Below are 24467 nucleotides of genomic sequence, written 5' to 3' on the forward strand. Positions count from 1 at the left end.
GGCACTTTAAGACACTTTTTGTTAAAATATTAACTGGTAAATAGAAATATTTAAATGGACTTACAATATTGAAACACTGACATAGATTTTATATCCTAAACAATGTGCTAACAGCATCTGCCTGACACATCTTGACAATTTTATTGGCAATTAGCAGTTCAATTTCGGAGCCACAAATATTTTACCACGCAACTCATTTACATGGTCTTTGGTCTTGCCACACATCTGGGTTTCAATAAAACACAATTTTAATTAAATCACTTGTTACGATTATTTTATTTGAAAATCATATACTGTGATGTCTTTTGTTACATTAATTTCAATGGTACCAAAAATAATACATATGTAGTTGTATTAATAAGGAATTTCAATCAAACAAGTCAATATCACACATGGTACTAGAGTTATGGCCGGTTATACCATAATTATATCTAATTTCAATGTTAAGAAACAGAAAGACACAACTTAAACCTCTTGTTACAATCTGGAGTTAGGTGTACTATCACATTTAACTCTCTGAAAATGTGTCTCTAGCTTAAGGTTGAAAGTATAATCATAAATTACATATTATGAACAAATTCAGGACAAGGTTCAGAGATTTAATTCTAATGATATTAATATAGGTACTTGGCAATATCATTTTCATCCATGCAGGAACACAGTTTATTTTTCTTGCAATTACAAACAAGGAATGTTGAAACACTTTTATAGCTCAAAAATCAAAATAGTAAGCATTTAAGGAGTATGTTTTACAAACTATAAACCTCAGCGTTCATAAGTGTAAAATGTGTCCATGAAAAACATATATTTCAAGTTATAAATATTTTATGTTGTAAATTAAGTTCTAAATACAAGACTGATGGAAGTATAACATCTAATGAAATTCCTACAGATCATAAGTAAAATGTGTCTGCAATAATTTATGATTTTTCACTACATAATGTGTATATTTATTTTATTTTAAAATTATTTTGATAACTGTCGCAAAATGACTTTAAATTGTACGACTCACAATTAGTTTTACTGTGCAGTTAATGTCATAAATAAGTATTTTTTCTTGCGGTGATGTTTTTAAAGTAATTTTTTGCACGACATAATGATCTTAGTTCCACCCAAACTTGGTGTGATGCGACACTGATTAGCTAGGTCACAATACACGAAAAATACATACCAGTACAGAACATATGTTCAGAACAATAATTCAGCAGAACGTTAGTGATTTGACCATCTCATCAAACACTTTTTTGCAACTTTCTGACGATTCTAAGAAACAGCATATTTTACCAGGAGTTTAAGCAGAATTTCCTTCCTTACGGGCTGATAAAAGGAAATGGAATTGGGAAGGAGGGGGGGGGGGGGGGTTGCTGTGTAGAATCTCTTTGCATGGTTTATTTTAAATTCTTTCCTTTTGTTGGGGGGAATGTTAAGGTTTTTTTTTTTATTTCAGGGGGATTATACACTCCTGTGGTGTACATCTTTAAAATGTTACATAACATGATTACATTGATGATGAGTTGATGACATATTTTCTTCTATAATTTCATTTTCCAAAGTTAATGAAAATATTTCATCAAGTTGCACTTGGTGATAAATCTTAACAGTACACATGCACCAAATAGATAATTTTCCTGTCATTTTATTTTATCATGCCTTTTAAGTTTAACATCAAAAACAGCACATCTATAAACATGTTTGAAACTTTAACAATATATGTAGTGACATTTTTTACACATTTCCCTAGAAAGTTCTGTGAATTGGATACTATAAGTACATTTACCTAGGCTCAATCTACCTTCTATAAGAGCACTTTTCAATATTGTTTTGTACACAACATTTATTAAAAGGCCAAGTAACTTATGAAGTCAAGGCACTCGTAAATTTCAATGGTTAGTGTCTCCTTTCATTTTCATTACAGCAGCTTTCTGTGCCTAAGAATAACTGTCAGAATTCACTCACAAGTTACAAAAAAAAAATAGTATCAATGATAATTTTTTTAAAGTGCATATTTCATGACAAAATTACGAACCTGTGTGTGATGAAGCTAATAGCGAATTTCACGATCCCTGCTCCTATCAGAACCATTTCATCGTCAAACCTAAATAGGTAAGTTTGTGAAAGGTTCTTCCGCATTTTGAAAAATGTAATATTTTTCACCCAGTGTTATTACAGCGATTCTCGTCGAAACTCGTGCCGTTTCCATTTTTTTGGAATATACACACTGATGTTGTTTTTGGGTGGTGTCCAAAATGCAACGGGACCTGTCCAAAGCAAACACACCTTTACATGTAAAAACAAATTTGTAACATGTAAACATGTAAAACGTAAATATAAAAAAAAACTTGAGAAGCATAAGAATGAAAGTACTAATTTTCATGGGAAGGAATAAAAACGTACCCCACAAAACAGTAAAACAAGAAACCTCTACAAAAGTTACCTGCCGGTCATGTCACGGCTAGCATGAAGAACGGATAACGTGAGATCAGGCTAGGAATGGGGCATTGGTGGAATGCTTGTCGTAAGAGAAACAAGATACAGAAAAATAAACACAAGCTCAACCGAGTAGCTTGCTTCGTGAAACACCACGAGAGGGATCTCCCCCGAGATCGGTACCTTGTATTGAACTCGTTGAGCAGCATGGTCTGACTGTGACCGTAACGAGGTCCTTTTCCTTCAAGTTTTCTTGGCACGCATAATTCTTAACGCATATAAAGCAAATATATATAAGTGATGAAAAAATGTATGGAAAGTATCAAAACAATGGTTACACATTCATACAGTTTTTCTAACCATGCCTTATTGACAACATATTCTCTACACATTTTCTTCTGATCTGATTTTAAAAAAAGAAGAAAAAATCAGTGATAATCACATAATCACTAAAAAGTGGGCAAGCAATACTAGAAACACTAAAAAAACAAAACAAAAAATAATACAAAATTCCTTTTAAAATAGTGAATGCTTCTAACAAAACTATTTACTTCAATACAAGAATTCTCCCCGGAGATTTAATATAAGCACACAAACCAAATGGTCCAACAAGGATCAGAAGATAATGTGATAGTTACTGCTAGTAAAACCATCACACTTAAAACTACAAAATGCAAATACAGAGAGCACATAATGTGCATGAATGAGTTCATGTAACTGAGATTAATAATCGAGTGAAATCTGGGTAAAGTATTAACATAAATGGGCAAATGTTAAGGGCCCCACCTAACTGAGCACGCATACAATGTGCAGAGATTCAGAAAAAAAAGAAGAAAAAAAAAACCCACATGATTTGAAAACTGCTCCAGATATGTATTCACGTGAGGTGTTTTTTATGAAAAGCATTTAAGATTATGCCGAGTGTGAATAAGTAGTTCTGATTGCGTATTTCCTTTTTTAAACTGTAATTTTAGAACAGTGAACAGTGAAAATGGCTACAACGCATGTATTCGGAATAATTTTCAGGCACGAAACACCACTACGCCTTTTATTTTCATTTCTCAGCCATACGGTCCCTGCTCAAGTCTCCCAGTTGTCCTACGTACGATGAGGAGACTGCGCATGTCACACTTCTTTTTGTCCTGCCTCAACTAACACAAACACACCTCTAACCAAGCCAGCTCCTTAAGGCTATATTGTAGGTCACATAGTTATGTGACAGGACCTGTGAACTGCTTGGATACAAACACAGCAGGGCCGTATTCACGCGCAGGCCATCTAGGCTGTAGCCTATGGGCCCGCACCACAAATGGGGGCCCGCACCACACGACATTAAAAAGAAATTATGCTGCAATTTGGATCTTCTTATATTCTTAAAATACACGTCGACATATTGTCCAGTTGTTTTGTGTGGATTAATTGCGCTGAACTGAACTATTCTGCATAAATAATTTTTGATTATTTTCATTGGTTTTGGTGTCGCTTAATTCCTTAACCTCTAAATACTGTTTGGTTTAAATTGTCTAGTTTAATATCAAACTACGTAATTTTTTTCAAAATAGAAAATTGATCAAAAATATGAGTTTTGTAGGTCAATTGAAATAAACTAGCCACCCAGACCCAGGCAAGAGGCACCCACTGTTTCACTGGAAGGGGATACTCCATATAACCCCCCCCCCCCCCTTCCTCTTAGAGAGGGCCCGCACCACAGACTCAGCCTAGGGGCCCACAGGCAGTAGATCCGGCCCTGAGCCACAGTGCTCATAAACAAGTCGTGATGTGCCTCAAGAGGGCCGCAATTCAGCGATCTTGGTCGCTGAAGGTCCCTCCTCAGACATGGGGAGATCTGTTTGACACTGCTGAAAAAAACTACTGTAATTACAGTCATAAAATCAACAAAGCAGCTCTTCCAGTTTTTAATTTCAAAACTCTAGCTAGGCTCACCAGGAAACTTAGCTGCGCTTTTTATCTACATTCACTAAAAAAAGACATTTACTTCAAAATAAATTTAAAAAAAGTTCAGGAACAAAAACAAAATGTATAGTATTTAAGCTACATGAATTAATTAAATACTTACAAAAAAAAATTCCCAATAAAGATTATTTTCAAGTTTACGTATTTTTCAAAAGAAATAGATCACAAAGGTGCAGATCCCTAAGCTTCATATGTAAACCGCTGATGTACAACAACTATTTCCTGGACTTAACTCTTGAGCTAACAGTCTGCCCACATATCCATTTTCCTACTCTTGAGCTAACAGTCTGCCCACATATCCATTTTGTATGCGCCCACATTGTACAGTGACGATATTTAACCTGGCATAAAATGCATGTAATCCAACAACAATCGAGCCACTCACGTTCCGATTCTTTCAGGCAGGTTTAGGTTACTAACCTTAAACGCCATGTCAGGTGACTGCGCAGCTTGCATTTTTTTTTTGGTTCGCACGGAGTTTATCAGTATTGTCAGTTTTCATTTCGGCACAGCGTTTACTGTTCTACGGCAAGTTACAGTTCCGCATTTCCACATTCGGTATTCCCGTCAAAACTCAATGTATGTTCGATAATCCGGCCAAATCACTGGTCCGGAACGACCGTGGCCCTGACTGTGCCAGATTAAGAAACATTCACTGATTTTGTCGTGTAAATTATTGGCTCACATTTCTAGGCATACGAAACCAAGATGTGATGGATTCCATACCTACTCTATAGATCACTAAAAAAGTGATAAAATGAGACACACTGTAAAGAAACACATTAATATTTTAGCAAATAGGCATGTTCTAGAGTTAAAACGATACACAAGACATGCAGAGATACAAATACATAACTAGCAAAAAAAAAAACGTAGAATATGGCACAGCACATGGATCTAATAACATAAATAGGTCTAACACTAGGTTCCATGATTAACTCAGGAAAATTTAGACATTATTTCTTTTTTTTACAATTTTGAATGTAACATTTTAACATGTATGAATGTTCCCATAAAAATTATATCCTAGAAGAGCACACATAAAGGAAGGATCAATTTAAAATTAGCAAAAACATGGCTGTGAATCAGTCTAACATATTACGCCAACACTATACCAAGTTGACAGGCCAAATGCCCAAGCATGTTTCTGCATCACAATCAGAAGTTTTCCTAAGTACATTTTATTTGTAGGTTGCACATTTTCTAGGTTGGTGCACACCTGTAATTAAAAAAACTTCCTTGTAAATGCTACTTCTGGCTCAGAAACATAATACTACATACATACATGGAAATAACATTTTGCACTATAATTTCATTTCATAACATTCTCAGCTGAACAAATTTCATTCCTAATCCCTAGTATTAAAGATAACTTTGTGGCCTGGTTATAGTCTAGGCCAAAAAAATTCTCGTCGCAAATCCATTCCCCTTTGGTAAAAAAAATTAAACACGCAAAATTAATTCAAACCAGTCAACCTGCCTATATCATATTATATTATGTTAGCAGTTAGCACCCTGTTAAATACTGTTACTGTATATACTTTTTTTGGTCAATCAACACACAAATCGAAAAAACATCTGAACTAAAAAAACATGCAACAAATAATTCTCTTAATACTTTTAGTAGCAAAAATACAAATAGTATCAAAAACGAATGAGCAAGAAGATGAGTGAGATGACGGTGGTGAGTGCGGTTAACGAGGCCGGAACGTTGCAGCGTTGTGTCGAGCGTGCGGGAATGGAGAGTGGTGAGTCGGTGAGTGATGCTACGTCGAGTGGGGCTCGGGGAGGGGACTCAGACCACCAGCCGGCGCACCCCGCACTCGCAGCAGAACTTGGCGATGGACACCGGGTACCGGGTGCCGCACTCGTGGCAGAACTTGGACAGCTTGGCGAGGCAGTTCTGCGGGCTGGCGGGCGGCTGTGGCGGGCTCCTCCGCCCCGGACCCACCTGCGCCACGCGACTCGTGATCATCACAACCCCCCACACCGCACACTCCAGGGGCGTAGCCAGGGGGGGAAGTTTAGGGGTTCAACCCCCCCCCCCCCCTTTAGCACCAAATCTTTAAATATTTTCTTATTCATCACTCAAACAAATTTCATATTAAAATTAATAAAAAATTTTACCATTACAATATTTGAATTCAAGAACCGAAAACTGCTAAATAGCACTATTTTACACCTTAAAATCCAAATTTTCCCGGACCCCCCGCTTTAATACGGGGAGGGGGGGGGGGGGAAATGCTTCTCAACACCCCCCATACACAAATCCTGGCTACGCCACTGCACACATATACATACATGTACACACGATCAAAAGAACTAATAATACTGAAATTCGCACAGGCCTGATACCTTCGCAACACTTTCGTCATTTGATGAAAGTATTTGTGTGTACTATCAAAAAAGGGATGTTCGTGTTTACGCGGAGAACAGTTCTCAAGAAAGACAATTTTATTCACGCAAGGAAAAAAATACATCCATTTACCTTGACATACATCAAAATGCTCATAATTTTTTTTAAAAATATAATGAACTTTTTTTTGTTAGTTACAAGAGTACTACATTAAGTGCTTATTTATCAAATATTTGCTACACATGTGCAAAACTACTTCACATAAGAAGACATACGTTCAGTCAGAAATAAACTACGTATGTATTTTGTTAGTGAAAATGAAATTAAAACAAGAAATTTGACTTCTACAATCAGATCAGAACTAAAATAATAAAACCAACCTTTTACCAGCATGAATGTTAATGCTTACTGCCAGAGTTTTATGTTTACATCTATTAATTAGTAATCACTTCAAACTAAAAAATAAAAAGGCTTTGATAAATTTTAATGACCCATAGCGGCCATAGCTAAGCATAGGAAAAAATAGAATGTACAAATGTCTCCCAAATAATAGATTTTAAAATTTTTTTCTTGACCTTAATTTTTTTTGTAATCACGTGTAAACTGTTGCAGCAACACATTTAAGCAAAAAAAAAATTTTTTAATGATTTCATTCTCTAGGAACTTTAAACACATCTTTCTATAATTTTTTACTTTTATGGGGTACTTACAGATAAGCAATATTGGGGGAGGATTCTGCATTGGCCTGCAACAACAAACTATACGAGCATTTACTTCGGGTGATTTCGGAAAACCGATAGAAAACAAAAACCAGGACGGACAAGCCGGGATTCGAACATGGAACTTCTGGAATGAGAGCATAATGTCTTACCACCTCACCAACTTGGTCTCTAGAATGCCAAGAAGAAATGGAGGAATGTAAAAATAAGAGTGCTGTTTGGAGCAGGTAACCCTGGCAAGGGGTGATGGGGTAGGGGGTGGGGGTTTGGTTTGCATTCCCCTAGCTCTCAGATAAAGGAAAAAAATATAGCGCAGTCAGGTGTTTTTCTTCCACGAAATTGATTTAAATGTACCGTAGCCTAGTATTTTGGTAACAAGGACAAAGTTTCTAACAGGGTCGGAACTGGAACTTTTCTTATGGCTACTTACAAGTCGTCATTAGTCTTCCAGAACATTTAAAAATACTACTTACCCCCAGGTCTATGGCCCCCCCCTTGCCAACTGTAACGTGGGCCCTTGAAGCCCGGTGACGCTCCGACACTCACCTGCGAGGGGCAGAGCTGCGGGAGGGACGTCTCGGAGCCGCTGGGGCTGGGGCAACGGAGGTCCGTGTCCGGGGCGCTGCTCGCGGGCTGCTCCGGGCTCCGGGACAGGCGGGGGGACCGGCGGTTCAGGCTGCGGCAAAGAACCACCTCAGCCTCCCACGTCGGCGCTGACACCACCAGATACACATCAAAACTCCGTAGTAGAAATGTCTTACATGACCTCAAACGGTTAAAATCTGCAACAAGCTGAATATCAAGTATTTAACGACTGACTATACGTAACTTGCTAAAAAATGCACACTTAAAACCACTAGTTTTCCATTAAAAAAATAAAAGAATAGATATAAAATCTACTTATGAACAAAAAATTTCTTCAAGCACTTAAATAATAAGAAGTCAGCAAATTTTTATGTGTGAGGTTAAATTTATAGAAAAACCCTGATAAAAATTCCTCAATGTACTTGGAAATTTACACATATTAGCAGTAGAAACTTATTAAAATGGTAAAATTGCATGTATTTATAGTTCAAGCAGTAGGTTTTGTACACTTGTCTTATTATGCAGGAAAATTTCTTTAAGTGGGATTTTCTTAAAGAGAAATTTTTACCATATAACTTGGAATTACACAAGAAGAGCTATAAAAAAATATGACATTCAAAATGAATAACCAATTGGTTTTTAATACAAATTCTGCTTCATAAAATCTGGTACACTGAGCAAAACTTTAATACCAGTGTTACCATGACTATTGTTAATTTTTAATTTGATCATTAAGTTTATCACTACATACGTAGTATAAAACAAAGTCGCTTCCCGCTGTTTGTCTGTCCCTATGTATGCTTAGATCTTTATAACCACGCAACAGATTTTTATGCGTTTTTTTTTTTAATAGAGTGATTCAAGAGGAAGGTTTATATATATATAATACATGTATAATATAGTAGAGAAACACTGATAATTTTAAAGGTTTCTAATGTGATGTCGTAAATAAACACATTTTTTTTGCACTTACATTGCAAACGCTGGCTGAACCCTACGAGATAGATCATGTTGTTAATAATTGTTGATTATCTTTTGTTTTCAGTCGAAGAAATAGTAAGTAAAATATTTTTTATTTAATTATCGAAAATCATAGTTTAAGGTAAGGTATTTAAGTTCAAAAAGAACTGAATAGAATAGGTATCTTTTGTTTATATTTATAATTAGTAAGTGATATTTAGTATCAGCATTGCACCCGTGTGAAGCCGGGGTGGGTCGCTAGTATCTGAATAAATTAAGTCATTTCAAGGGAAATCTAACAACAAATTGTAACACAGCTTAAGGGGCCCGCCTCGTCAGGGGGTGTATGTGTGTCAGTGAGGCGGGATGATAAGCGCGACGCTCGATGGTATTTCTAACGCAGTGTCGCCTCTAAGCGCAAGTCTCCGAATTGGCCAGCAGTCTTCTCGTCGTCACAGGATAACCGTGAAATTTAAGCGGTGACCGCAACATTATATGGCGGAGAAATGAAGATAAAGGTGTAATGCAAGTCCCTTAAGTGCTTTTAATAATCTGTACCGGTTGTTTTACGCCTACAAAATTACTCTTAAAACATGCGTTTTAGCCATTTTAACTCTTCTAGAAATACAGTTTAAAAACATGATCCAAAATCAAAAGTACTTTTCGGGCCTCGGCGAACTCTTAAATGCTTTTTGTAAACACACCCCACTAGGATAGCTTGAGTAGTTTTGAAATCACGTTTTTCCCTGAGGCACTGTGCACCGTCTGTGTGACCGGGTAGGCGGGGGCCTTAAAGCATGATGTAATAACGACTGCGAGAACCAAACATGAAATGGGAACCGCGTCGCACCTGCTGTACGCCGAGTCGGCGCTGATCTTGAGCCCGGCCGTGTGCGCCAGCAGCTCCTCGTCCTCCGTGCCGTCGCCGCCGTCCGGGCAGGGGCCCGGGGAGGGCGGGCTCTCCTGGGGGCGGGCCCCCTCCGCGGGCGGGCGGAACAGGGACACGGACCGCTTCAGCGAGAGGGCGGCCCGCTCCAGCTTGGCGCGGTACTTGGTGCGCATGCGCGACGCGGGCGACGACGGCAGGAGCGACAGGCTCCGGAAGGCGTCCCCGCCGGGGGGCGGCACCTCCGGGCCCGCGGGGGCAGAGTACTTGGTGAAGGCGGAGGTGGGGGAGGTGGCGAGGGCGGCGGGGGCCATGGGCGTGGGCCGGACGACCTCCGGCACGCGCCGGCTGCTCACGTGGGACAGCAGCTCCATCATCTGCCTCTCCGCGAACACGTACGGGTCGTAGCCGTCCTCCGACGGGCTGGAACAACGAGGGACCTGCCATTCCTGGCACATCTCACGGAACACATCACTCATCATCAGTATCATCACTGTTTACCCACCACTTTGCGACTACGTCATACTTCCTCAACACAACTGTTTGACACCACTATGCATGCCGACTGCAAATACAGGCTAACTCTCTGAAGATATTTCTGACTTGCACCAATATTGCTAAATTAACTTACAACAAAAAAAAATTATATTCCTTATATATTTGAAATTGCAGGAAAACTATTTAAATTATAAATATGTAGTTAAAAGAGTTTTACTGATACTTGTACCAATATCAAGTACAAAAAAAATTCACCAAAAACCATCCAATCTTGAGAAATTAAAAATGTTTCTAATTTCACACAGGAAAAAAATTCAAGAGGAGATATTAAAAAAAAATAAAAAATAAAAAACTGTAATTAAATCATGTAACAAAAATTAAAAAGGCCATTCACCACAGAACTACTAATAAATAGCTGTCGAATTATCATCAAAAAAAAAATTCAAAAAGACCACTAATGTAAAATAAATCACTGTGTAAGCATACGGCTCACTATAACATGCCCAAGTTATGGTAACCAAATTGTTCTGTACTATCACGAGCATGAGTCCTGGAACGAAACATAAACAAAACAAATGAGCATCAAAAATAGTTGCAGTGAACCTGTAAATACCGTAGTATTAAAACTGACAATAAAAGACTATGAAGAATGAAAACCAAGAATATAAAAAATATTAAAAAGACAATTGCAGTCAAAAAAGTTTGTCAAAAAATTGCAAAAAGAAAAAAAAAAGAACTGAGTAACGATAGGCGAAGAAAATCCAATCACAAATAACACAACCAACGTACCAAGAAGTCAGAAAAGATATCCCCAAACTTCACGACATTTTAACACTTAGCATCCGTCACTTTCCTCGGGCGAGATAGGTAATGGACACACAATTAATTTCAAAGGAATAAAAAAAATTGAGGTGGAAAAAAAAAACAAGTGTTGCTGTAACGGCACAATCCGAGTGTGCCTGTGGATTCGCTGGAGAAGCAGCCCCAAAGCATTAACCAAACAATTCTGCTCAAGAACATTGGAGGGAGAAAATTTCTCATGCAAATTTACAGTAGTATGACAAGACTGCAAAACTGGGTACCTACACATGGAAATAAAATAATCACCTTTAGATGTTGAAATTACAGGTGGTGTATTCTATACACTTACACGATAAAGACAACATTGAAACAATAAAAATGCAACTACACAAACTATAAACAGCATTTACTATAGTAAAAAACTTTTTTTTAGACATTTTTCAATATAATCTGATATGTACTTTGAAAAAGTCTTGCAATGGGGAAGAATGATGGAAAATTTTTATTTTGACATGCGCCATTGCTGTTTTTTCTGTGCTATGTTCTATCATCGTGGCGGTGTCACAGAATGTGTGTTTAATCACACTGTTGGGTTCATCTGGGTGTGTCTGTGTTGTCTTGTCATCCAGATCATCTGTTCAGTATCATCACTGGATTCGCCTGTTTGTAGTTACGTTGTCCAAGGTCGGGTTTTTGTCTTTTTGCAACTGTTCCGTCGTCATCAGCCCACTACGTTTGTCTGTAGCATGATATATATATATATTTTTTTAATTATTCCTAAAACTGAATTCTCTGTGCTTTCTTCCCATTTTACTTTTGACACGGGCTGATTTCAACTTGTGTTCTGCGTTTGCGTGTTCATCTTTTTTTTTTTATATCCGTTACTGAGGTTCCTGTACGACGTACAGTGTAACCTGCAATGGCGTATGTCAAAAAAAAACATATATATAAATTATAATTTTAAACATATTTGTGAACAGCTAGAAGCAAAATTAGTTAGGTACATTTAAAGTTTTTAAAAAAAAAAACAAGAAGCGAAAGTTCAAAAAAATGAGAGGTTACAAGTGGTAGAAAGTGTTGAGATGGTAGATCCTCCTACATTATGCTGAGATCTGAAATACTTTGACCCATTGCTGACCAGTCAGTGTCCACAGGAACACGAAGCCCTAGCAGTCGGAGCCACCAGAGCCCTACGAGGTACACAGAACATGCCACTAGGTGCGACGTGCAGGAAGACAACACACGGCGGTGCGGGGACGGCGGTGCGAGAGAAGCAGGGGAGGGGGGGGGGGAAATACTCACGCTGGATCACCGAGAATAACTGTGAAATTGGGCAGGTTAGGGGTGGTGAAGTTGCCCCTCAGGACTCGAGGGAACCTAGACCTGAACAAACAGAACATCAAACAAGCTGGCAGGCTTTTTTTTCTGCGCTACCGCGATGCAGACAAAACTATCTCTTCTTAAAAAACTCTTTGAAAATCATACGTAACTCCAAGATCCATTTCACGCTTTGAAACACGTATTATCAGTACAAATACATTTTTATTGTCTCTCAACTTTCAATACACAACTATTGCTTTTTACTCTCTCAACAAAAAAAAATTGTGTGAAAAAAATAGACAGGCCTCTATAAACATTCAACCATTTGTAATTGGGACAGACCTAATTGCTAGATGCAAAACCATTAATATATAAATAAAGCAGTGGTACTATTTTAGCAACATGCAAAAGTGTATTTAATTTAAGTATTGAAGGTCTAATTATGCAGTTTTCCAGTTCATTTAGTACTTTGATTACTGTGTATTTTTAGGTAGTTTGGCTTTCCTTTTCCAAGAGGGTTCTAACATCACTGTCTTTCTTAGTATAAAAAACAGATTACACAACAATTTCAGTAATTATCTTAACCCATGCCAAATGCAGGATTCAAAACCCAAGAGTCGGAACACAGATGCACAGTCCATAGCACTACTGAAGTTCAACTTGCTTGTCTGTGGCTCACCCTCATGGAACAACTTGGACACAGAAAGAAATAAAGAAACACAACAGCTTTGTACATTCCAGCTAATCTGAACATTTTAACATATGTATACTATGTGTTTGTAGTGTATTATTTCAGTATGTTATACTGTATGCACATTAAAATATGAATTTTTCTGTCCTAACAGCATGTCAACTGTCACACATGCATCTTGGGGTAAACTTTTGCGGCTACATATGTGAATATTCTGTTTACGTAGGGTCCTCAGTAGGCCCCTGGATAACTGAACATTTTGGACATTGAGTCAGTATGCAAGTGGTTTGGAGCCCTCTATATTTTTCAAAGTGCCTTAAGGGACCAAAAGACACCACATCGTTTTTCAACATTTTTCATGCCATAAATATATATTATTAACTTAAAAAATTTGCCTCCGTTCGAGCATACATTTACAAAGTCCAAAACACAGGGTATTAACAGCGTTAATGTAGTTGCAGTCTTTCCCAAAAAATGGGAAAAAAAAAAAAAAATAAAAAAAAAAAATAAAAAAAAAAAAACTTCACAGGGTAAACTGTTTTGTAGCAGCCAGGGTCAATTTTAGCTTAACACGTCCCATTTGATTATACACTATCCAAAGATAAATTTTAACCCTTTTAACTCCTATTTTAAACCAGGTTTGCTGTATTTAAAATCCTGCTCAATTATTTTTCAAGTTTAGCTCTCCTTTTTCTTGAATCATGTGACATTATTGTACGCAGTGTGATTCCAAGGGACAGGTGAGCCAGATTCAACTAAGGATTGGAACGGGAAATTGAGGATGGCGAACCTTTCTCGACATAGGAGATCAAAGGGTTAAACTCAAACAACAGAAAACTGTTATGGCCTAAAAAAAAAAATGTTGAAACAATGACGGCATATTTCCGGTTTCTCACGCCTGCGTGTGCAACTGTGCGATCAGGCGTGGCGAGGCTCTCACCTGCTCTCCTGGTCCCCGGAGGAAGGGGGCGCGGCAGTGCGCGCCCTGCCGGCGCGAGGGGGCTCCTTGCCCCCCAGGATCACGGGCGGGGGCTGCTGCCCGGTCCTCTCTATCAGACTCCTGGTCCTGCTGCTGGGGAAGAGAGGACACTGCAGGCCCACTCGCACGCACGACACTTCTTTCGACAGTCCCACGAGCAGCGCACAAGTGCACGCAAAGGTACGGCGCAAGGTCTTTAATCCGACACACTCTAGACCACCACAACGCTGGATCAGCAATTTTTTCCGGAATACTGAACGTCAACATAGTTTTAACGGTGATACCAAAGGAAAATTAAAATATAGTGCGACAGTATTTCAGACAAGTCCTCCAAAGTTAAAGATTGAGGGTAAGGATGAGAATAAAGTGATTTGTTTACATTAGTAGGTACCTACTTTTTGCAATAAAAAACTGTAACACAAATGATTATTGTTTTACTTTTGGTCACTAAAACTTGTTTAATCATTCAAAACTAACTATTGCTACTTCAATCACCGAATGCTGCACCATTAATAAAAAAAACTACCTAGTACCAAAAGTACCGGGAATTCTTGGTTCCTTTGAAGACTGGTACCGAAATTACCCATTTTGAAAAAAACGGTTCCGGTTCCAAATACCCACTTAATACACACACACACAGATTTTTAATGAGCTTTAAATGGTTAGTTAGTATTCTGTTTTGGTCATACAATACCCCTACTGTTTAGGCAAAGTTGGCCAGTCATCAAGAATCTTGATAAAAACCATACTTGCACTATGACTATGAAAAGCATTCAGGCTTCACTTCATATATCAGTTAAAAAATTTGCTACATAGGAACACTTCTCAACCACGAACTTCTCTGCAGTTTCCGCACGCAGGACTGTGAAGGGACCGGTCGCATCGCTACTCACATGAGTGGTGTACGCTTGCTGGGGGATGCCGACCTCTGACGCACACTCACTCGCTGGACCGCCTCAAACACAGAGTTGGCCCTCATTGGCCGCGGCGACGAGGCTGGAACATTGACATTGTCTGTACTGCAGCTACGATATACGTGGATCTACCAAGATTATACGGTGAATTGCGATAAAAACTGAAATAACACCGAAAAAAACAAAACACCGCATTACAACGAAATACAAGTTAATACATCACTTAGCACCGAAATGTAATATAATGGAATTAAGTAGCATTTAACTAAAACTTAATTCAAATAATAAAAAAATTGAATCTTTTAATATTTGAAATTCAAGCAATGTCATTTCTGGGCAAAACATTGTACCAATATGCATGGATCACAAAAATTAATTTGATTTGTTTTATTGTGGAGCTCTTATTAAATTAATTTTAGACTGTATATGCTTGCTAATTTGTTTTTAGTTTTCTGAATATCTGTTTTAGACCAATATTTTAAAAAATAATTTTACCGTAAAAATAAAGCATATAAATTTTAGCACCATTTTGGTAGATTAAGTATAACAAAACAGTTTTTATAAAAATAAAAACAATAACTCCAAATTCCTCTTGTTTTAAAAAACAAAATTGAACTAAAAATAAAACCATAAACTCTTCAATCTCACAAAGAATGAATGAATTGTGGCTTAACGTTTCGTTGACACCTTAGATCATATGAGATGATGTCAGGTTGACGGAGATGTGAAAAGAATGGGAAATGGGAGTACCCTGAGAAAACCCACCAGCTCACTGCAATATCCATCGTGTTTTCCACTCGCAAAAAAAAAAAAAAATCTGGGGTTTAAGAGGAATGGAAAGGTACAATATTTTGGGAATCCTGGAATCGAAGATCAAGGATAAAATCTGAACTACTCATCATATTTCTTTGCGGTTTGTTTTGCCAACTAGATAATTTAATTACAGAGGGTTGTGTGTACAGCAGTGGCCACAATAATGCATAGTTTTTTAGAAAAAAAATTAAATAACTTTATGCAGAAATAAGGGGTATTAGCCACAAAATTAAAAATTATACCAAAATGTAATTTTTGTATTGTGTAATATAATATTATCTAGAACTCTAATATAATCAAAGTGAAAAAACACTTGATCGTTGAATTTTAAAGGAATTTTAACCAATTAAAACCTGCCATGCAACATTTAGGTAAGGAAGGACACACTTGTTGAGCAATTACGTAAAATTCTGTATTATAGATATATATGATAGATATATAAATATGATGAGTAGTTCAGATTTTATCCTTGATATTCGATTCCAGCATTCCCAAGATATTTTACCTTTCCATTCCCCTTAACCCTACTTGGAGTCATACTCAGATCGCCGTGGTGGAAGACAAGTGATCTGACCACTAAACCACCATGACCACTCGTCAGTGCACAGTTCTGGTCAAGAGTAAAAGTAAATTTAAAGGGCCGGGTAAAATCTCTTCAAGTAGCCCCACAAAATTCTCGCAGAGCGTAGTGACACAGCTGTCAAGTCACGGAGGATTATCTCTCGCCACTGTGTCTGAGACCGCCTCACATGTAGATGTACTAAACTAGCAGTGCGAGCGTGTTCTGACTGTAGGCTTCCGTAGCACAGCACGGGTACATCAGCTAGTTGTTTATAACTGTTAGAACAGTGAGCAGTGGCGTAGCCAGGATTTGTGTAAGGGGGGTGTTAAGAAGCATGCCCCCCTCCTATTAAAGCCGGGGGTCCGGGGATCCTCCCCTGGGAAAATTTTGATTTTAAGGTGTAAAATAGTGCTATTTTAGCAGTTTTCGGTACTTAAATTTAAATATTGTAATGGTAAAGATTTTATTAATTTTAATATGAAATTTGTTTGAGTGATGAATAAGAAATTAATTCAAGATTTGGTGCTAAGGGGGGGAGGTTGAACCCCTAAACCCCCCCGGCTATGCCCCTGACAGCGAGGTGCTTGGTTACGGGCGAGACTAGTTCCAAGGGTGTCCGGGAGAGAGACCCACCCGGCGCCCTGGCGACGGCGGAGACGGAGCTGACGGTGGTGGCGAGGCTGGCGTTGGAGCCGTAGCCGGCGCTGGGACTGAAGTCCTGCAGCCGGCCGCTCGCCTTGCGGACCAGCGGCGAGTACTTCTCCCGGGTCACGGCGCGCTGCGACCTCACGGCCGGCGCTCGGTACTGGAACATTCGCCCACAGCTGACGCACATGACTCTGCTGTCCTGCGAGTGACCCCCTCCCCCCTGGAGAGGAACCAAGCGGAACCTGACTGGACCGTGAGAGTGCGGCGACTGAGTGGCGCGAGACTGTGTGTGTGGACAGGCGCAAGGTAAGGGGCAAACCACTGTTTGAGCCTTGCTCCGGTGAGGAGTGCGAACTGTGGAACTAGACAGACATTGAGCGACTTGCCAATAAACATTTTTTTTTTAATTGCCAGTGATATGTGATCGGAAATTTTTAAGTACAATTATTTATTGTTAACGTAAATATTAGTAATTAATGAAACTGTAGTAAAACATGCTAGCGAAGTTGCGTATTAAAACATCTACATCAGGAAAGACCAAGTTCCACCCTGACAAGAAAAGAAAAGACTTGCCTTCTTTGCATTCAAACAAATCTCAACCCCTGTTAAATCAACTTCTAGAAAAAAGTCCTGCTTACAACTACACACATTGCAACTAAAATCACATATCACTAGCTACAGACAGTGAAAAGTAGTTTCAATATCTAAAAATATTAAAAAAAAAAGTGTTATTTGAATTTGTGCCCATAAAAACCTACAACTTTTGATTTGTTTGTTTGTTTCATCTGGTTTAATAATACATACAAATACAAACCCTCATCTGAGATGTGTGTTCCTGTGTAAAGACCATGCTGTTGACATGACACAAAGCAAAAATAAATACATATATTTATTATATATAATTGCATATAACTACATTACCTTTTCTACTGCAAAACGACTGTAGTTATTCCTAGAGTCAAGATTTTGTGGTGTTATTTTAAGACAAATTTCGGTGTAAAGAAATAAAGATTTCGGTGTTATATGGTTTTATTTTTTTGCTCAAAATACCCACGGCAAAATTTTCTTGCTTTTCTTTACGACATGCAAATTTATTAAATAAATATTAATAAACACTAATACCTCATGATATAATTACAATTAAGTTCATTTGCCAATTCATAGGTAATTAAGTTCATTTGCAAATTCATAAATTCAAACTTTTAAATAACTACTAAAAATTTTACAACTGAATTACAATCACATACACTACAAAATTACACAATTAAGCACTTCCAAAGTTACTATTAAGACGGTTTTATTGAAATGCTATCATAGTTAAATTTTCCGCATTTTCTGGAGTGAGACGTTGTCTTCTGTCACTAACTACCAGTGAGTACCTGGAAAATGAACGTTCTGCATCAACATTTGATTTTGGGAACCAGATTGCCCTTAAACTGGCTTGGGCAAATTCACTGTAGTCCCCTTTAAGGGAGCAAAGTACCTTTGCAACATCAATTTGGCTTGTTTCTGGCAATGAAAGTTCATCCTAAATTATTTTTTTGAAAGCAACATAGCCATGTATGAATGTATCAATGGGAAGATGGGAAACAGAATGCAAGTTATGCAGAGACTTCTGTAGGTTTGCAACTTCTATACTAACCCTACTCACATTTCTTGGGTTGAACAGCAAATTAATGGCATTAAAGACTCTTAGACAAGGATGCCGTTTAACAGATGAGTTTTGCCTCAAACGCTTATGTTTCTCACTCGCGACATGTTTCACAAGCGTATCGCGTCTCTCGTAGTCTAGCCTGCAGTTACAGAATTAGCACATTAAAATTTTATCACTGAAATAAAATCCTTCGCTGGAAAATTCTTTCGATCGGTCACTGGTAGAAACCTTCGTTTTAGGCATTATCAAAATTTTTTAATCACATAGGAAGAATTTAACCTCTTAATACGCAAAAACTTGCCGTGCTGGAATAGATGTGAATACAAACGCATACCGAATACCAACATACGCACGTGAAAATTAATACCGACATAAACATGTACTATTTATTATTTACAATTGTTACGTTAAGCAGGGTTAACTTTATTTTCGTACCCTACGTACTTTATTTTAAATAAACAGTAAAAGCAATGCGCTTTAGTGTGTAATATTTTAATGATTCAAAACGTAATCTTAGAAAAACATATTTTGGACGTTTGTTATTTTTGTATTTACAGAAAGTGAACGGCGCCCATTGTATCATAGTTATCAACATCTTAAATTATTATGGTACACAAGATTACCGTTTAAAGAAAATATTACGTTAATTCCGAGACTTCATTTTAAAATCTATAATGAATCACCGTCACATATAATATATATGGCTGCTAGTTACTGTCAGAAATATTTGATTGTGCTGAAGATAGTGAATTGTCCTTACAGAATGGGAAAAAAAAAAGTATATAATCAGGATAGACGAAATTTCGTGACATATCGTGGATTTCGCACAATTTCGTTTTATTTTGTGTTTTCAAGCGGTTTTCGGTGTTATTTCGTTTTATCGCGCATTAACATATAATCGTGCCTCTAGTTATTCCACATTTTAAGTAAAAAAAATTTGTTTCTAAGTGTTACGGTTTTAAATCAAGTAAATTAAATAATAGCAGTACATATCAGATACCAGACAGACATAACTAAAGACCTACACACAAAATTCTCAAAGAAATTTATAAGTATAATTATTTTGGGCTTTTGACATTATGTATCGATTTTTTTTATTCATGTTAGGTAACAGCATTGAAAAAAATTAGATTGTGACAAAAAGTAGAGAAAAACGTGAAAATTTGAAACCATAAAATCTTTGCCATTGCATTAAAAATATATTTATCTGTACTTTTTTATTTTTTCACATTTATAATTTTCTCATGAGCAAAGGAACATTACCAGGAGAATCTTTAAGGTTTTGGTTGGAGTTTTTTTTTTTTTAACTTACTCTCATCAAAATAATTATGTAGTATTGTTTTATGTTGTTTATCACATAATTGCACTTGATATGTATTTACTCCTATCATGAGTTTTAATTTCAAATGATGATAAAGACCAAATTTAGTTTGCTGTAACACCATCTAACTGTAGGAGTAGTGAGTAGAGTTGGAGGTGTTCGGACGAGTGAGGCCACAACCAAGCACCTTGATCCTGGCTTCCAGCCGCTCCTTGGCCTTGGAGGCGGCCGGGGACTTGGGTATCCGGGTGCTCTGCTCCTTGCACCACTCCACGTGGCGGTCGAACGACTTGGGGCCGAACAGCCGGTCGCAGTGCGGGCAGCGCTCGCTGCCCAGCGGCCGGGCGACGGCCGGGCGCTCGTCCCGGGGCCTGGCCCCCGGCTCCCGCTGCTGCTTCTTCCTGGGCGCGAGGCCGGGCTTGCGGGCGGGCGCGGGCGTCTTCTCCGCCGGCGCCGCGGCCGGCAGGAACTCTGCCAGGTCGGTCCCGTGGATCCTCTGCTGGGCCGAGTCGAAGGCCTTGCGCTTCTTGGCCGCCGTCTTCTCGCATATCCGCGCGTGCTTCTCCAGCACCTCCGGCCGGAACGTCCTGCAGCAGACCCCGCACGGCAGCAGGATCGGCAGCTCCTCCCCTGCGGCAGGCGACAGTACCCTGCGCTACAGGCACTCAGTTACCTAACACAGTCGGAGACTACAAGTAACAATACCCTGCGTTACAAGCACTCAGTTAACAAAGTCAGAGACAACAAGTGACAATATTCTGTGTCACAAGCACATAAGGTAACATGTTCAATGACAACAAGTGACAATATTCTGTGTTACAGGCACATCAGTTAACATAGTCAGAGACAACAAGTGACAATATTCTGTGTTACCAGCACATCAGTTAACATAGAGATAACAAGTGATAATATGTATTCTGTGTTACAGGCACATAAGTTAACATGTTCAATGACAAGTGACAATATTCTGTGTTGCAAGCACAAAGTTAACATAGTCAGAGACAAGTGAAAATATTCTGTGTTACAGGCACATAAGGTAACATAGTCAGAGACAACAAGTGACAATATTCTGTGTTACAGGCACATAAGGTAACATGTTCAATGACAACAAGTGACAATATTCTGTGTTACAAGCACAAAGTTAACATAGTCAAAGACAAGTGAAAATATTGTGTTACAGGCACATAAGGTAACATAGTCAGAGACAACAAGTGACAATATTCTGTGTTACAAGCACAAAGTTAACATAGTCAGAGACAACAAGTGACAATATTCTGTGTTACAAGCACAAAGTTAACATAGTCAAAGACAACAAGTGACAATATTCTGTGTTACAGGCACATCAGTTAACATAGTCAGAGACAACAAGTGACAATATTCTGTGTTACAGGCACATCAGTTAACATAGTCAGAGACAACAAGTGACAATATTCTGTGTTACAGGCACATAAGGTAACATGTTCAATGACAACAAGTGACAATATTCTGTGTTACAAGCACAAAGTTAACATAGTCAGAGACAAGTGAAAATATTGTGTTACAGGCACATAAGGTAACATAGTCAGAGACAACAAGTGACAATATTCTGTGTTACAAGCACAAAGTTAACATAGTCAGAGACAACAAGTGACAATATTCTGTGTTACAAGCACAAAGTTAACATAGTCAGAGACAACAAGTGACAATATTCTGTGTTACAGGCACATCAGTTAACATAGTCAGAGACAACAAGTGACAATATTCTGTGTTACAAGCACAAAGTTAACATAGTCAGAGACAACAAGTGACAATATTCTGTGTTACAGGCACATCAGTTAACATAGTCAGAGACAACAAGTGACAATATTCTGTGTTACAAGCACAAAGTTAACATAGTCAGAGACAACAAGTGACAATATTCTGTGTTACAAGCACAAAGTTAACATAGTCAGAGACAACAAGTGACAATATTCTGTGTTACAGGCACATCAGTTAACATAGTCAGAGACAACAAGTGACAATATTCTGTGTTACAAGCACAAAGTTAACATAGTCAGAGACAACAAGTGACAATATTCTGTGTTACAGGCACATAAGTAACATAGTCAGAGACAAGTGACAATATTCTGTGTTACAGGCACATAAATAACATGTTCAATGACAACTAGTGACAATATTCTGTGTTACAAGCACTAAGTTAACATAGAGACAACAAGTGATAATATTCTGTGTTGCAGGCACATAAATAACATGTTCAATGATAACAAGTAACAATATTCTGTGTTACAGGCACATCAGTTAACATAGTCAGAGACAACAAGTGACAATATTCTGTGTTACCAGCACAAAGTTAACATAGTCAGAGACAACAAGTGACAATATTCTGTGTTACAGGCACATCAGTTAACATAGTCAGAGACAACAAGTGACAATATTCTGTGTTACAAGCACAAAGTTAACATAGTCAGAGACAACAAGTGACAATATTCTGTGTTACAGGCACATAAGTAACATAGTCAGAGACAAGTGACAATATTCTGTGTTACAGGCACATAAATAACATGTTCAATGACAACAAGTGACAATATTCTGTGTTACAGGCACATCAGTTAACATAGTCAGAGACAACAAGTGACAATATTCTGTGTTACAGGCACATAAGTAACATAGTCAGAGACAAGTGACAATATTCTATGTTACAGGCACATAAATAACATGTTCAATGACAACAAGTGACAATATTCTGTGTTACAAGCACTAAGTTAACATAGAGACAACAAGTGATAATATTCTGTGTTAAAAGCACTCATTTAAAATATGAACCTGCAACTGGAAATAAAAACAATCATAACTGTAGTGCACTCTCTGGAAGATTAAGTAAATGCCTTTTAAATTTTCAGTCATGGGAACAACAGAGTAGGAAACTAAGTGTACATTTATATATCTACATTTAATTTTAACAATACCTAACTATAATATATTGACTCAAGTGTGAAAAGTTCATTTTCTGCAGATTGATGTAGTTGTCAATACCATGCAATTCAGTCAATTATTTGACACTTATGAAAAAAAAATCACAAATTAAGTATAGAAATTAAGCTAAACTTTATCAGCCACCAATTTCTACCAAAATTAAAATAAAAACAATTATCCTACATGTAGAAATGGGAAGATAAAAACAAAACAAAATATGCTGAAGTGCCCTCTGTGCTTGCTTTGCTCAAGTTTCGGAAAACAGTGGAGCATGTAGTTTTGTGAGCCTTATCATTTTGGTTCTCTTTTTGGCAATGCAAACAGTTCGACACTCAGCAAGCAAGTTATCTAATATTTATGTCTGCATTAGAATTGCTTATACTTCTCAACACTACACTATAGTGGTGTAAATTATCTTTAAAGGGATATATTGTTCCTGTAATGCTTTTTTTTTCTGTCTGTACTTTTGAATATTTAGGTAACTTATATTTCAACATGTCCTAAACCATAGTAAGAAACCGTTTGTATGGTCAGGTGGATAAAAATAAATAATACATAATAATAAATGAACAGGATCCCCCCTCCACCCCTGGTATAGTGCATAGCTATTCTAAGTTTTTTTAGAACTAAATTGTTTTGAGTAAATCTACTGATATATCAGCTCAATTTATTACTGAAGTGATTTTATAAACAACTTGAAACCTGTAAACCACTGCTAACTCAGGTTCAATGCTACAACAAGCTTACTTTTGTTTCATATATAATTGTACATGAAGAGTTCACATTAGTTTTACAATCAATGAATGAATTTAAAAAGTTGTGGGGGTACAGTTTGAAAACATTTCATTGCCATTCTTTTCTATGAACTACACCTGATGGAATTGCGCTTTTTTCTCTGAGGTACACGCCTTTAGTATGACCTCTAGGCTCCCACAACATTTTGCCTACGTTTAAATAACTTGTTTCCATATTTAGCGGCGAGTGACAGTTCACAAAAAAAAATAATTAACGTGGGCTTGTATTGCTTGCATTGCTACTACAAAGCTTTGTTTCAAGTAAAATACACCAAACTGAAGTATTCACAGGTTTCGCATGCCAATTAAATAAAATATTTATTGTTCACGCTTGCCTAACTGTCAAATCGCACATGTATTTAAAGGCAGCAGACGAAAAAAAGGAACATCAAATTCTGGAAGCATTAGTTACACCCAACAGGTATAAACACGTTCACGTAACTTAAAACGTACAAACGAAACACAACATTATATATTAACATACAATTAGTGTTTATGAACAGCGAATAATAAGTATAACATATATTGTTAGCTGTTTTTTAATTAATAACTTAGCCATGCTAGTGTTATTTACCTTCGTTTTCTGCCATTTTCGTTGCTGTAAGCAACCAGC

General features: G+C 37.7%; 1 protein-coding gene across 1 annotated transcript; it reads right to left on the reverse strand.

The window, feature by feature from the left end:
* Positions 1 to 216: 216 nt before the first annotated feature.
* Positions 217 to 24444, reverse strand: LOC134543242 (zinc finger C2HC domain-containing protein 1A-like). Its single transcript, XM_063388147.1, has 9 exons — positions 24429 to 24444; positions 20296 to 20738; positions 17119 to 17290; positions 15090 to 15192; positions 14158 to 14286; positions 12509 to 12589; positions 9872 to 10330; positions 8023 to 8152; positions 217 to 6352 (listed from the first exon to the last, which is right to left on the reverse strand). The coding sequence occupies exons 1-9, from the start codon at positions 24442 to 24444 to the stop codon at positions 6197 to 6199; spliced, it is 1689 nt and encodes a 562-aa protein (XP_063244217.1). The 3' UTR covers positions 217 to 6196.
* Between the last annotated feature and the right edge of the window lie 23 nt (positions 24445 to 24467).

The sequence above is a fragment of the Bacillus rossius genome, assembly GCF_032445375.1.
Source record: "Bacillus rossius redtenbacheri isolate Brsri chromosome 9 unlocalized genomic scaffold, Brsri_v3 Brsri_v3_scf9_2, whole genome shotgun sequence".
NCBI classification, from domain to species: Eukaryota; Metazoa; Arthropoda; class Insecta; order Phasmatodea; family Bacillidae; genus Bacillus; species Bacillus rossius.